The following is a 13,358-nucleotide window of genomic DNA, read 5'->3' on the forward strand; positions in this document are numbered from 1 at the left end:
AGCGGTGCCAAATCTGATAAATTACCCCATGTGATGTCACAAGCTACATTAACTGCCACCTATCCTGGCATCTCCAGACTAATTCACAAATGCGTATTAGTCTGGAACCTTTCAGTTCTTTTTCAGTTTACGAGGGCCATTATCAACAAGCACAAACAAAAAATACCTCTGGATAGACCTATAATCACTCAGAGAGATGAAACGTGTGATGTAGCACAGACGGACCAATGCAAGCTGGGATGCTTTGTAGGTTTTTTTAGCAGGAAAAACATGGCGGCTCGTAACAAATTAAGGCTAAATAGTGCACTGAAATGTGTTTCTAAAAACATTTGAGGCAGGAACTAAGCAATGCAGTAACTGGGACTTGATTCATATTGGACCAGCACTGCCTAGTTTGACACTTTGTTCTGTGAGTTGAATTGGATGCCAGCCGTCATGAACCACATGGGTTAACAGTTCTGATTGACCTGTTCAGGGCTAGATCAGGAGAGGGACCTGCACGAGCAAATAAAATATAAACTCTGCAGAATCGTCTGGTTTCTTGGCTTTAACAAACCCAAATCTCAGACCCAACTGTCAGCAGTTGCATTGTGGGCAATGTAGGTGCTAGGATTTGACAAGAAGAGTTGATTAATAATTAGTGATTTTTCATACAAAATTTGCAGAAAACGCTGCTTATGGATATGTCCAGCTTTTCTGTGGGCTTTTTTTTTTATGTTAAAGTGAAAAGCCCTGAGCTTTGACTGATGAAACAAGACATTAAATGCATCACCTTGGACTCTGAAAGGCTTGGAAGGACATTTTCTGACATTTTATAGACTAAATGATATGGAAAGAGCAGAATGATAATGAAAATAATCGTTACATAGATACAGCCCTGCAAAAGAAGACCTCCTCCAATTGTGCTGCACTCATTTCTTCTTTTTGTTTTTTAACTGTCACGTCACGACTCGGGCAGTGCAACAGGAGATGCCACATCAGTGCGGTTTTAATTCCTGCCGCACACTATGATGACACCGAGACAGCACAAAGAGAAGGAAGGTGAAGAGATTGAGTCCTCCATGTTTGCCATGTTGGTGGAGGTCAGCCTCAGGTCTGATGTGGAGCATGACTCAGTGTTGACGCCTTTAGCATTCTTGGACAGTCTGCAGCCCCATGTGTCCTTCCAAACTTCCCCAATCATGTCGGCAGGAAAAAGTGATGACTGCACAGTACTGTGGACAGCCTGCCCGCCTGGCTGCCCCTCGCCCTCCTCTGCTATTCTCCCTGTTTTCTCCCCGTCCTTTTCCCTGCCATGCTCTCCCTCTCTGAAAGTGAGCCAGTGTGCAGAATGACCTTCAACCACACCCACAGGGAACAAAAACAAAAAAAGAGGGGGGGTGGATAGTTGGAGGATGGAGGAGAGAATGGGGTAAACACAAGGAGAGGGGTGACAGAAAGGCAGCGAACAGAAGAAGAAGACGGGTGAAGAACAAAAAAAAAAAAGAAGAAAAGAAAAAACCCACGCTGAAGTGAGGAAAATGGAAAATCTCTTCTCTTGGAAGCCAGCGGAGCGCAGAGCTGAATCTGACAAGAAAGATGACTCTCCATCCCCTTTCCCACCAGTCTGATTAAACCTCTCACTCTAAAATGAACCAGGCACACTGCGAGCCACAGAAACGAGCAAGGTGAGGACCTGAGCCTTGAGGTGCAGACTGGAATACCTTCAGATACACTTGAAGGAGCACGGAGAGGTGACCCTACGAAATTCCTCACAAATCTCATCTTTTGCTGACAAAAGGAGCCAAAATTAAATTCTTAAAAAGAGGAAAGTAGCTCTTCTTTTACAATTTCAAAAAAAGATTTATTTTGGACCAGATCTGCCTCAGAAATTCCCAATCCTTCTGTTTAAGAGCGCAGTAAGCCGGCTGTAATGAGTTAATCTACAACAGAGGGATGATTTCCTTGTGTGACTAAGACAGTAAGTAGACAGAAGGAGGACTAATTAAAGTTGTAACATCTGCCTTCTGAGCTCTAAGTGAGTCTACAGGCTACAAGCATCTTTCGCTCCACTTCCCCTGCTCCCTATTCCAAGTGAGGAAGGGTAAATAAGGTATCTGCCTGCTCCCAAACAATGCAACTAATCTTCTGCAAGTGGCATCATCATGATTAGCATAACCAATGAGTATACTGTAACTGGGTGCTCTCAAATATTCATAGCATCTTCCAGCTCAACTTCCACAGCTGCTGCTGCTGCTGCTGATGGAGGAGAGGAGGAGAAACTGAGGAGGGTGGGAGGTCTGGAGCAGAGCACGTAACCTGCTTACAAATTAACACCACAACCCAAAGTCGGACAGCGTGAGTTGAGTTTCTCCTCGTCCTCCTCTCGCTGTTGCACCGCTCTGCTGCCTCCTCTGTGCATGAGCCATCTTCTCGGTCTGCGGTCTCCACTTTAACGATTCCGCGTCGCCGCTGATGCTGCTGCTCCACTTCTGACCGACTTCCCCCCTCCGGCTGCTCCGCACAGCCGGAGCCCGCCCGAGCAGCAGCAGCAGCGAGCCCGACACGGCTCTCTGTGCTCCTGCTGCTGCGTGGAAAGAGAAACCGACACAGCGGCGGACCCCCCGACACTGCAGGAGGTGACAGATCCAGATTCAGATCGAGCCTCTGCAACAGACACGCAGACATCGGCCATGCCAGATCTGCTGGGAGGGGGAAATCTTGATAAGTGTGAGCCGGTTTTTTTTGTTCCTACAAACTCGGGTCTGCTTGGTGTGGCAGTGGCGATGACTTTCCCCTCTAACAGCCTCGAGATGAGCCTTCTGCTGGAGCCTGACTCTACACAAACACCCGGACTGTAAGAAGGGGACTTTATCACCGAGCCCGACTCATCAACGGCAATAAAAGAGACTTTATTAGTCACCGACTGCGCTCCCACTTGGAAGAAAAAGCACATTCAGTTGCTGTTAATCAAGCCAGGGGGATCGAGCCCAAGTGCAAGACGAATGGTTCGGGTAACTAAAAGCTTCACTTTACTAGCAGCCATTCAGGGATAAACCCACAGTACCTGCTGTTAATAGGGCAGTTATGAAACAGGTGTTGCAGAGAAGCGGTTTCATAGAGATTGTTAAATTGCCAGAGGATGCAAGACGGCGCACTGCATGCTGGGGCAGCTAATGATAACCATATTTTCAAGAAAAAAACAAACGTGATAACTGTGCAGATAAAGAGTGCAAAAGAAAGAAAAAAAATAGAAATCCCCTCAGGCAACACTGGGGCTACTACCTCACAAATCAACAGATGTTTCAGTCATGTGGCTTTAAAGTGTGAAGAGGGGATTAATTCAGCAGTGCATTATCAGGGATTGCACACTGCCTGGCTCTCTATTAATTAATTAGTTTGCACATAATGGCAGAGATGTTGTCCTGATGCCCTTGGTGCTCCAGTGGCACCTGTGATAACTTGTGGAGGATCTGGTGTTTGATGTGATTTGGAGCTCAACGAGGGCTGTTTATGGAGATAAACTGTGACAAATTAATCTTCGCTCTACATGGATTTCCGTCCACCTGGAAATCACCCAATATTAATAGAAAACAAATGCAAGTGGCAGCCCCACCCCCTGCTTTATCTCTGTCAGTGTGTGTTGCAAAGGGAGGTTTTCTTGTCTTTTGGACGATGACACTGGTGCAGATGGAGGAAGAGCCATGTGCACTGCTGTCACGCACGCTTAAAGAAAAAAATGGACAAAAAAATGGGGGTAAATTGACAAAATAGATCATATAAAAATGAATCTTTCACCTGTGCACTATTACATGCCATTACTCATACTTACAGCGAGATAGCTTGCCTCACCTCGTCAACGGCGGTGTCATTTTCTCAGACAGGGGGAATGATGAATTTGGTCATTATTGATGAGCAGAGTGGACACACGGGCTGTCATCCCAGTCCCTCACTCAGAGCAGAATAAATTACACGCCGTTGACAGGGAGTCAAAACACAAACACAGGCTGACGGGGAGATTTCCAGGGTGAAATTTAAGGCGCAGGTGGAATATCTTAAGAGGCACGACCTCGAGAAAAAGCCAGCTGCAACAGTAGCTGTAAAACTTCACCATCCTCCCCTCTCTCCCTCCCTGCAGATTGGGTTTTGTTCCCAGAGAAAGAAAAACCAAATTTAAATTCCAATATCCTCTGAATCTGCGGCTTGGTGAAATTCATTCAATTTTGGGGGAATGGTAATCAAGTTGCAGTAAGCGATGAGACAAAAGCCTCCATAGACAATCAGATATTAGGAATGCTGGCATGATCCACGCCTGTCCTCCCACCATGCCTCCGAGCGGATTAATCAGCTGAGATGGTTCCTTTCCTCATCTCTTTGATTCATCTGTTTCAGAACAAATGTCTGTGATATTTCAATAGCCGCGGTGATGAATACATTTGGATTCATCCAGGCCAGGCTGGCGCATGAACTGCATGTCTTCATGTAAGTGGGTGGAAGTCACTTTCTATCTGCATTTGAGTCTTTTCCTCTTCATCACTTTCACCCCCTCTCCCCCCGAGCTTATTTATGAACTATTACCATCACGCAGTAACACTTTATTAGGCATGTAGACAGCCAAGAGGCCTATTAATCTTTCACTTGCAGTCGTATGCTCATTCTCCTTCTCCCCCCTCCACACACAATCTCAAACCCTCTTTTTCACCCACTGGAGTTCCTCAGCCGTCTTCAGTGATTCAGACAGCAGCGAGGAGATGGCAGAGCTCCTGTTAGTCTTACAGTGAGGGAAGTGATGTGTCTTCCATCGGCAAGATATCAATACACACTTTTTGCTGGCAGGCTTTTCTCAGAGGCCGCAATCATGCTGACAATCTCTCGCTCGATCACGCTGAACTGTTGCCATTACGACACATCTGAGCTGGTAGTGATTTTATATTATAATGTCATCGATCCAGTTGAGGGGTTGACACCCCCGAGTGGTGCTGAGCTGATAACAGACAGTCCGCTGGTCTGTGCGGCCGCTTTTCACCTAAATACGATAAAGAGACGTCGGTTCGATACCACAGTAAAGTCAATGATCATTCCTCACGCTGTGTCAATACTGAGGTTTATACTGTCCGCGGCTGAGATATGAGCTGCTACAAAAAAAAATATGAATCCTCATGTTCAGCCAAATTAGCATTGCCTGCACGCAAACGTACACAGTGAGTACACAAAGACACAAGTCAAACCCGTCTGCAAACAAATAGCAAGTTATCAATATTCATCTGAAATGAGAGGGGAATTTGCGATGATTAAAGACTGCGGCACAGTTTGAGAATAAACATGGCAGACTATAGAGGCAAAGAAAAGGCTTTGACAGGGCACCTAGCTGCGCCTGAACACCATTAATTAATAATGAATATGACAAGTACAAAAAAAGAACAGAAACGACAACAATGCACAGATAAAAGTAGCTGCAAAGAACTCGGAGAAAGTCTGAGAATCAAAGAAGCGATGTTAGGACCTTTATGGAAAATGAAGACTATTTAATTCAAAGAGCTGCAGAGTTACAAAAAAAAGCCAAAAACCACAATTTAACAGGCTTCTCAGCTTGAGCAGCCAGGGTAGATGTAGCTCTGGCCAAAGATGAAGGGGGTTCACTGCTTACTAGGCAGCCAATGTCTTTAACCATAGCAACAAGAATCAAACTATTTTACATTCAACATTTTTGAATAAGTGCTGGAAAAAACAAGCATGTTCTTATCCTGCAATGTGTCAGTTTTACTGAGAACAGATGGTACTGTGAGGAGAAATATGAGCAGTCTGGATTCTGTCCGTGTAACAGATTTACCAGTGTGCATGTGTGTGTGTGCCTCTTTTTCAGGCATGGTGCCCACGCCCCAGGTGTGCGTATCAACCCTGGTCACAGTGAGCACGATGGCAGTGGTGGACCTCTACCTGCTGGAGCAGAGCATGCTGGGTGCTCGTGGTCTTCCAGGACCTGGCGTGTGGCAGTGTGTGGCAGTGTTGCTAGGAGATGTGGGCTTCCTGCTCGCGCTGCGCTTCGTGTCGGCCGGCGTGGTGTCGGAGGCGCGATCTCCACGTCGTGGTTTTGCCAATGCCCTCTGGTTCCTGTTCCTGTCCCTGCTCCAGCTCAAGCTCTTCTTCGTCTGCCACAACTACAGGCAGGAGCGCCGGCCGCCCGACCCGCTCGCCAGGAAGACCCTGACCCTGCTGCTGTCCATCTGCCTGCCCTCGCTGTTTCTCATCCTGACGGGGGCCGACCACATGACCCCGCAGCGCAGGAAGCAGGAGGTGCGGGGCCGGCTCCTGTGGGTGGTGGTGGACCTGCTGGATGTGCTGGACCTGCAGGCGGGGCTGTGGGAGGCTCAAGGCGGCGCTGCAGCGGGGGCCGGAGGGGTCGTTGAGCAGAGGCTGCCCATCTGGGCCGAGGGCCTGGTGTTCTTTTACTGCTACGCCCTCCTGCTGCTGCTCCCCTGCGTGGCCCTCACAGAGCTGGGGGCCACGGGCCTGCCAGGACAGAGGGGGCCCCGTAAGGAGGCTCTGTACCCGTGGCTCAGCTTGGTCACGATCAATATCTTCACCCTGGCCCTGAGGGGCACAGGCATGCTGTGGTACAGGGACCCCCGTGTGTCCACCGTGTTCCTGGGGAAGAACCTGCTGGCTCTGGCTGTGAAGCTGAGCTCCGCCTGGGAGAGGCACAAGCAGGAGCGCGGTGCTGCAGGAGCTGGAACCGGTGCAGGAGCAGAAGCAGGAGACTCAACCCTGCCAAGTCAGAGCTCAGAGCAGGGAGAGGGCCAGGCCCAGGGGAAAGCTCCTCCCTCTCATTATCACACACTGTCTCGCTCCCAGAGCCACACTCTCTCCCACGTCAGCCTGGAGCCCACAGAGACGCCCCTAGGACCTTCTTTCATCTCCCATGAACTCTAAGGAGTCGAGCTGAACATGCACGCATGTGATCACACCCACACTCAAATCTCGGACCAACAGAGCTGGTATCACATCCAAACAGATAACTCGTATTGGATTTTCCGTACAACAGTGATGGGTATAATGCAAAACTATGGAAATGCATTTGGCAAGCTTGGCTTTCTGCACATTTTTTTGTGCTAAGAACTTCAAAATGCATTGCTGGGATTTGTGGGAGTGTATTTTTTAAATTCAACACTGTGAACACATCTATCAGCCTGTAAAGAATATTCCAGAAATGTATGTTTAAACCTAGTATTTCCTTCTATAATCTGGGCAAGGTCGCCCAAACTGCCACAGATTTGTTAAATTTGGGGCATTCTGTTCGATTTTTTTGGTCGGTCATATACTCACTCTCTTTTGTCATTCGTGCTCTGCTACTTTGTTAAATTTGAGTTCAGGTCATGTGGGTTGTCACAAAAAAATGTGATCAACACTCTTTTACCGTTAGATGCCAAAATACAGACTGTGACCTTTAGTTTTTTCTCTGTCACTCTACAGAGACCTTTCAAAGAGAAAAGTTTAATACCAAGGACTGATGATTTATATTTCATCAGTACCACAAAGCAATGATTCAAAGCCATCTGCCTGTAAAACTCACTAGACACATCGCTTCAATATTTCAATGTAGAATCAAACCCAGTGGATTGAAACTTTTCTGATTTGTAGCTCTTTAAATCACTCGACTCACGACCCCAAGCAATGTCCACTTCTTACATTTTTCTTATCTGAAAAGATTGGCTAAAGTGTTAAAGTGAACACTTTTTTACACTAAAAAAGAAGAGCAGAAAGGTAAGAGAAAAAGTTGAAAGAAAATAAAAATATGTGTAGCAGATGTTTTCTCCTCATATCCTACATGTTTAATACTCTCATGGCGTCCCACATTTACCCAACAACTCCTTGAAGGGTCTCTTCCCCAAGGGCGGGCACCTCAAGAGGCAACCTCCTTGGGTAAAAAGTGAATCCAATGCAGAAATGCCAAAAACTGCTATTTCATTCCCCTGGGAGACAATCCCCATAGGCGTCCATGTTGAGATCCCAAATTTTTCAGCAGAAATAAACAGGTTTGCAGCCTTGTGCAAGAAAAGATTGTCTCTATAGCTAATTTTGTGGGTGAATCTTTATACAACCCACCAGTTCAAACTATATTAAGTGTTAAAGACATAATTAAGGGCATTGACACTTCACATGACAGCTGGTTTGGGCGTTTTCACACAACGTTATCCTAATAGGTTTGGGTTAGCAGGGGCTCCACCTTTTACTAGGTCGAGAAAGTAGTTGTCATGCCATTAAATGGGCCGCTATATTAACATTTATTGTCCGGTGCCAATCGCTTGAGGCCATAGTAACTTTAACAGGAGCGAAAGAGGATGTTTAGTCGTATAAAGACTGACAGTGTCCGCACATGGAGGAAGGTCGGGGTGGTGAATGGCTCAGGAGACTGGGGTTGGCATCCTGTAGCAGATGCCTTACACTATAATTTAGTTAAATTATAGTACAGCAACAGTATAAACGAACCTGGTCTCACAGGAGTCCGTGGAATAGCCACGGAATCACTCACATTTCCATGAAACTGACACAGATTTCGCTACAATGCAAGTTAATGACAGTCATATCCCGTGGCTATTCCATGGATATTTGTTCCTATTGGTTTGTTCCAAGTCACGTGACTTTCAAGGATCCGGCGGTCAGAACAAAATACATAGCAGACAGTTCTCTCATTTTTAGTGAAAAAAAATCAATATTTTGACTTAGTTTCTGCATAAAAATGGATTTTGATCACATTTCTAGCGAGAAATATATGTTTTATTTTCTAAATATTCACTCAGTGAATGTACAAGATCACTTTGTATGTTTGATTAGCCACGGGATATGACTGTCATTAACTTGCATTGTAGCGAAATCCGTGTCAGTTTCACGGAAATGTGAGTGATTCCGTGGCTATTCCACGGATTTTGAGTTAAGCAAATATGTGGCTATTTCACGGATTCCTGTAAGACCAGGTTGGTATAAACACAATTGGATCAGTGCATGGTCTTGCATAATCGTCAACAGTGATTCCAGCATTCAGCCCAAATCAGCTCTGCCAGGCTCCGCCCCCATCTAGAGATTAGCCAGAAGCTAGGAGGAGTCAGGTACTGCTAAGAGCCATTAACATTCAGCTTCATTAAGTATCTTCTTCAGTAACCTCTGGGCTGCTTCACAGAGACTACATTCATATTTTATATAGTCAATGTGGGCGGCACAAGTGTCCTGGTGCCAGATTTTCATTCAAACCAAAAGGGAACAAAGACCGATACCACTTATTACTTGTCTGGCAGGAGATATTAATCAGTGCAATCACTCACTGTGGTGTTTGGTTGGAGAGAAATCCTGCAGACTCATGGGCCTGATGGTCCACCGTCCCTGCCAAACACTGTTTTTGGTGTTATGACATATTTTAATTGCGGTTAAAGCTGATTTTAGAGCTGCATACTGTACCGTCACATTTATTTTAAGACCATGTTTGCTGTAAATGTTAAAACCCTCCCTGAAGCGATTTTAACGCAGCAAAATGCGCACAACTCAAGACGGCAACGAGTTATGAAAGACACCGTTTCCATAAATAAAATCTTCCGATGGCGAGGCTTAGAGATGAGCATTTTGCATCATCTTAATCCTACTGCAAAACAAACTACAGTACAGGTCTTTTTTACTACATTGTTTACAAAGACAGAATACCAATGTAAGTAATCCCTTTACCATGTCAATACATTTAAAATTCATCTTTTGCTGTCGTCTGTACTTGTCTCAAAGTCTTTCAGTCAATTTCACAAAGAAGAAAAAAAAAAACTGTCCAGCTGTCCGACCCGGAAATCTCTTTTTCACGTCAGATGAAAAAGTTAACTTTTGGATTCCATTTGAATTATGAATGGAGCCTTTCATTCATTAATTTGTTAACATGTGGTATGATGGGATTGTGGGTCGGAGCAGCAGGTGTAGACGATGTTCAGTGCAGTCAAGTGCCTTGTTCCCTCATGGAGCTCCGAGCCTCGGCGTGGCCACGAGGCGTACACACCGAGTGTACCATGTGGGACTTGGACATATGCCATGTGTTTACTGTGAAGTTATTCCACAGCTGTTGTCAGCTACACCTCCAGGACAGAGTGCAAACTAATAAAGTGTTTCATACTTGCCTAGTGTTGACAGTTCATTGGCTATAATGTAGGAGCATTATTGGCAGCCTGTCACCCTCATATAGGGGAAAAAACAGGAGGAGTCAATCCAAATTATTCAAGACGCCTTCGGGACAAATAACTGCCTCATATTTTCTAAAGGCTCTACTATATTTGTCAATCAGCGCCCGCTTTGGAGTCGCGGAAAATTGCATGTTTTTATGTTTTTCTCATAGTGGAGCTGGTGAAGTGAATGAACGCCCCTCCCTCCCTCACTCACACATATTCAAGCTAGAAAAGCGTGCTCTTTGCTTCATGGTGCGGCACGCTGACAAAAGGCCGTCATTTATCACAATTATGCCAGCGGCCCCATCAGCTTGGATCCTCTCGCAGTAATCCTTGAGTGTGCTGTCGTGTTGTCTGCCTTTAATGTTGAAAGAGAGATGGGGTGTGCCTGTCAAGAGCTGTGGTAAGTGTGTGTGATGTTTTCAGAGTGAACTGGCTTTTTTGCTCCTGGCGGCTTTGAATGCACCCGCCGGCCTCTCCCCAGAGCTTAAATGGTCCTATTAATTGAAATTGAGGCCATTTGTCAAAATGCGAACGCTTATTCTCAGTGCTTTATGCTTGATTTACAGGCTATATTAACAGGATGTATAAAGACTAATGTACACAGAAAGAAATCCATTCAAGGTTTCAGTGGGGGGATTTTTCTCCGGTTTAGAGAGACTTTTAAGGAAGAGAGAACACACGGAGGGATAACCAGAGTAGTAGACAGCATCCAGCTCTTTCTTTTCATCTCCTCCTCCCTCGCTCACTCTACATTTCAAACATACGCATGCTGGATGCACTCCCTGTTGGGCAACTTCTCATATTTCTATTATACTAAAAGCAGTGACTGCATAGGCAGCAGCCTCAGCAAATGACTACCTCCTAGAATTTGTTACACCTGTTAAGCTCTAGATACAATGCTCAGCATTTTCCCCCACCGACTCTCATAACCTGCTCCTAAAGAAAAGTACATGAACCGCTCTCCTATTTTCTTTCTTCTTTCCCCGCTCCCCGGCGCTCCTTCTATTCTTCCCCTCCATCCGCATGTGCTAATTTCGCTCCAGCCTGTAATTATTCTCCTGTACCAAAGCTGTCAGTTTCCCTTTTTTGTCTCCCATTCCTTCGTTTATTTCTCTCGTTTGTTTAAATTTGCCCCGCAGCCGACAGGCAGCCTACCTCTCTGCACTTCCCCTGTCAAGGGTGGTTAGTCAGAGGCGAGGGGAAAAAAAAGCCGAGGAGGAGAGGCTGGCTAAGATTAAAGGGCCGGAGCCACTGCCTAAAGCAGAGCGGCTGCCGAATGCCATTTATTTACCGTTACACACAGTGTGAGCTTGATGGAGCACGGGAGCCCAGAGAGACAAACGCACACAACACGCCGCCCCGACAACAACCACATCCCCAACAGTCCAAAAGGAGGCACCTTTAGACAAACATATGGCTTTGTTTTGCTCCGTTGAGCACTTGGTTACAACCTATCTCCCTTCATTACCCCTGACACAGCGACAGCTACAGTATTGCTACCAGCTCACACCCACCTAGTCTGGCAGAGAGAGCCACATTTAACAGACAGATGTCTAAATCATTCATCAGAGCACAAATCATCAGCGCCACAGCTTTTGGGGAGAACTTCAAAGTATATTCCACGAGAAAGAAATGATGCAAAAGAGTGTGAGACTCCTATGATATTCAATGCAATACTGGAGACAAACGCATATTAATACTGGTCTCATGTGCTGGGGTGACATCAGGACAACACAGGTATAAAAAACTGGTCTGTGTCCAAATAAAATGAATTAAAGAACCCAGGATGAAACATTCAGTTCATCAAACAGTTAGGGATGATTTTTTTAAGGATTGAATTACTAACTAATTTCATTATGGCTTATTTATTAGTCAAATCAAAAATGCCAAACTGTGTCCGGGTTACATCTTCTGAAATGACAGGTGTTCAGTAGATCTATGAACAAATCTGACTGACTGCACTGAATCATTTTGGTCACCAACCAATCAGCAGCTTTTACCAGCCCAATTCCAAAAAAAAGTTGGGACACTTTGATGCGTTGTTTTTTATTTATATTTTACACATTCAGAATTCAGATATATTTACTAAAGTTTATCAGTCTACATTAACATTCTGTCTTCATACAGTTGACTCTGTACATCTAACATTTTTTACAGCTTTTCTGAGTCAGAGGCATAGCAGGAGATCTCCACATATTGGCAAACGGGAGTGTTGCTGTGATTTACGGAGACCAAGCTGGAGTCTGAGCTGAAGGAGGTTGTGGAAAACCTGCATGATTTCATCCTATTTTGTTGGAATACGATCCAATGGCACTGTGGTAGGCACTTAGATTAACTACAATCTTCTCGCTGTTGGCCTTGTTGGCTTATTAAGGTCATTAAGAGGCATCAATATTAAACTAATCGTGTTAAAAAAGCAGTTAAAAGTTCCTTGTAGTTACTTTAAAGAGAACACTTGTCTTTATATTTCCACTACTTCTAAACTGAGTTTGTGGAATCAAAAGCAGGAGTAGAGAAACACTAAAACGTGGAGGTTAAAGGAGAATAAAGACAAGGAAATAGCTTCACACAACAGAAACATGAAAGTGAATACGGTCTTTTAAAGGAAAGAGTGAAACTCCCAGAGGGGAAAGTCCATAATTACCTTCAACAAGGAAGTAATATTTTCGGTCTGGTTTGTTGTTTTGCTGGTCTGTTTGTCAGCAGGATTACAGGAAAATCTACTTGTCCGACTTTCATGAAACTTGGTGGAAAGGTGGAGCAAAGGTCAAGAAGGAACACATTTAATGTTGGAGTGGATCACGGCACAGATACACAAATTATTTTGCTCTTTTGCAGAGGTGTGTGCTCTGAGTGCCCTTTCAGTTTAACATGCTTCTGGCTGAAACAAACATTTGGACTGGACACTGAGGAACAAGTGTACAAAAGGTGAAATGGGCAAACAGAAGTCAGGCACTGAAGATCGCACTGAATACTTGTCCAAGTCTGTAAAGAAACCACTATTTTTATTCCTGCCTGTTATTTGGAGCTGTCACATAATTCCGATCCTTAAAATGATCAAATTCCCAACAGAGCATCTTTGGAAAAGGGAAACTGTGTTTTTTTTGAGGGAAAAATACTTCAAAATATCACACATGCTCACTGATGCCGACACATCAGCACTCATGTCACTGTGACAGGTTTTAT

At 45.0% G+C, this 13,358-nt stretch overlaps 2 protein-coding genes across 2 annotated transcripts in view; one reads left to right on the forward strand and one right to left on the reverse strand.

Annotated features, from left to right (window-relative positions):
• mrpl11 (mitochondrial ribosomal protein L11) overlaps positions 1 to 13,358 on the reverse strand; it is a 53,130-nt gene that overhangs the window by 19,119 nt on the left and 20,653 nt on the right. The window lies entirely within an intron of this gene.
• tmem265 (transmembrane protein 265) lies at positions 2,361 to 8,503 on the forward strand. The gene is made up of 2 exons (XM_059345986.1): positions 2,361 to 2,993; positions 5,843 to 8,503. Exon 2 carries the CDS (start codon positions 5,845 to 5,847, stop codon positions 6,907 to 6,909), a length of 1,065 nt encoding a protein of 354 aa, XP_059201969.1. The 5' UTR covers positions 2,361 to 2,993; positions 5,843 to 5,844; the 3' UTR covers positions 6,910 to 8,503.

Source organism: Centropristis striata, chromosome 12, assembly GCF_030273125.1.
Source record: "Centropristis striata isolate RG_2023a ecotype Rhode Island chromosome 12, C.striata_1.0, whole genome shotgun sequence".
NCBI lineage: Eukaryota > Metazoa > Chordata > Actinopteri > Perciformes > Serranidae > Centropristis > Centropristis striata.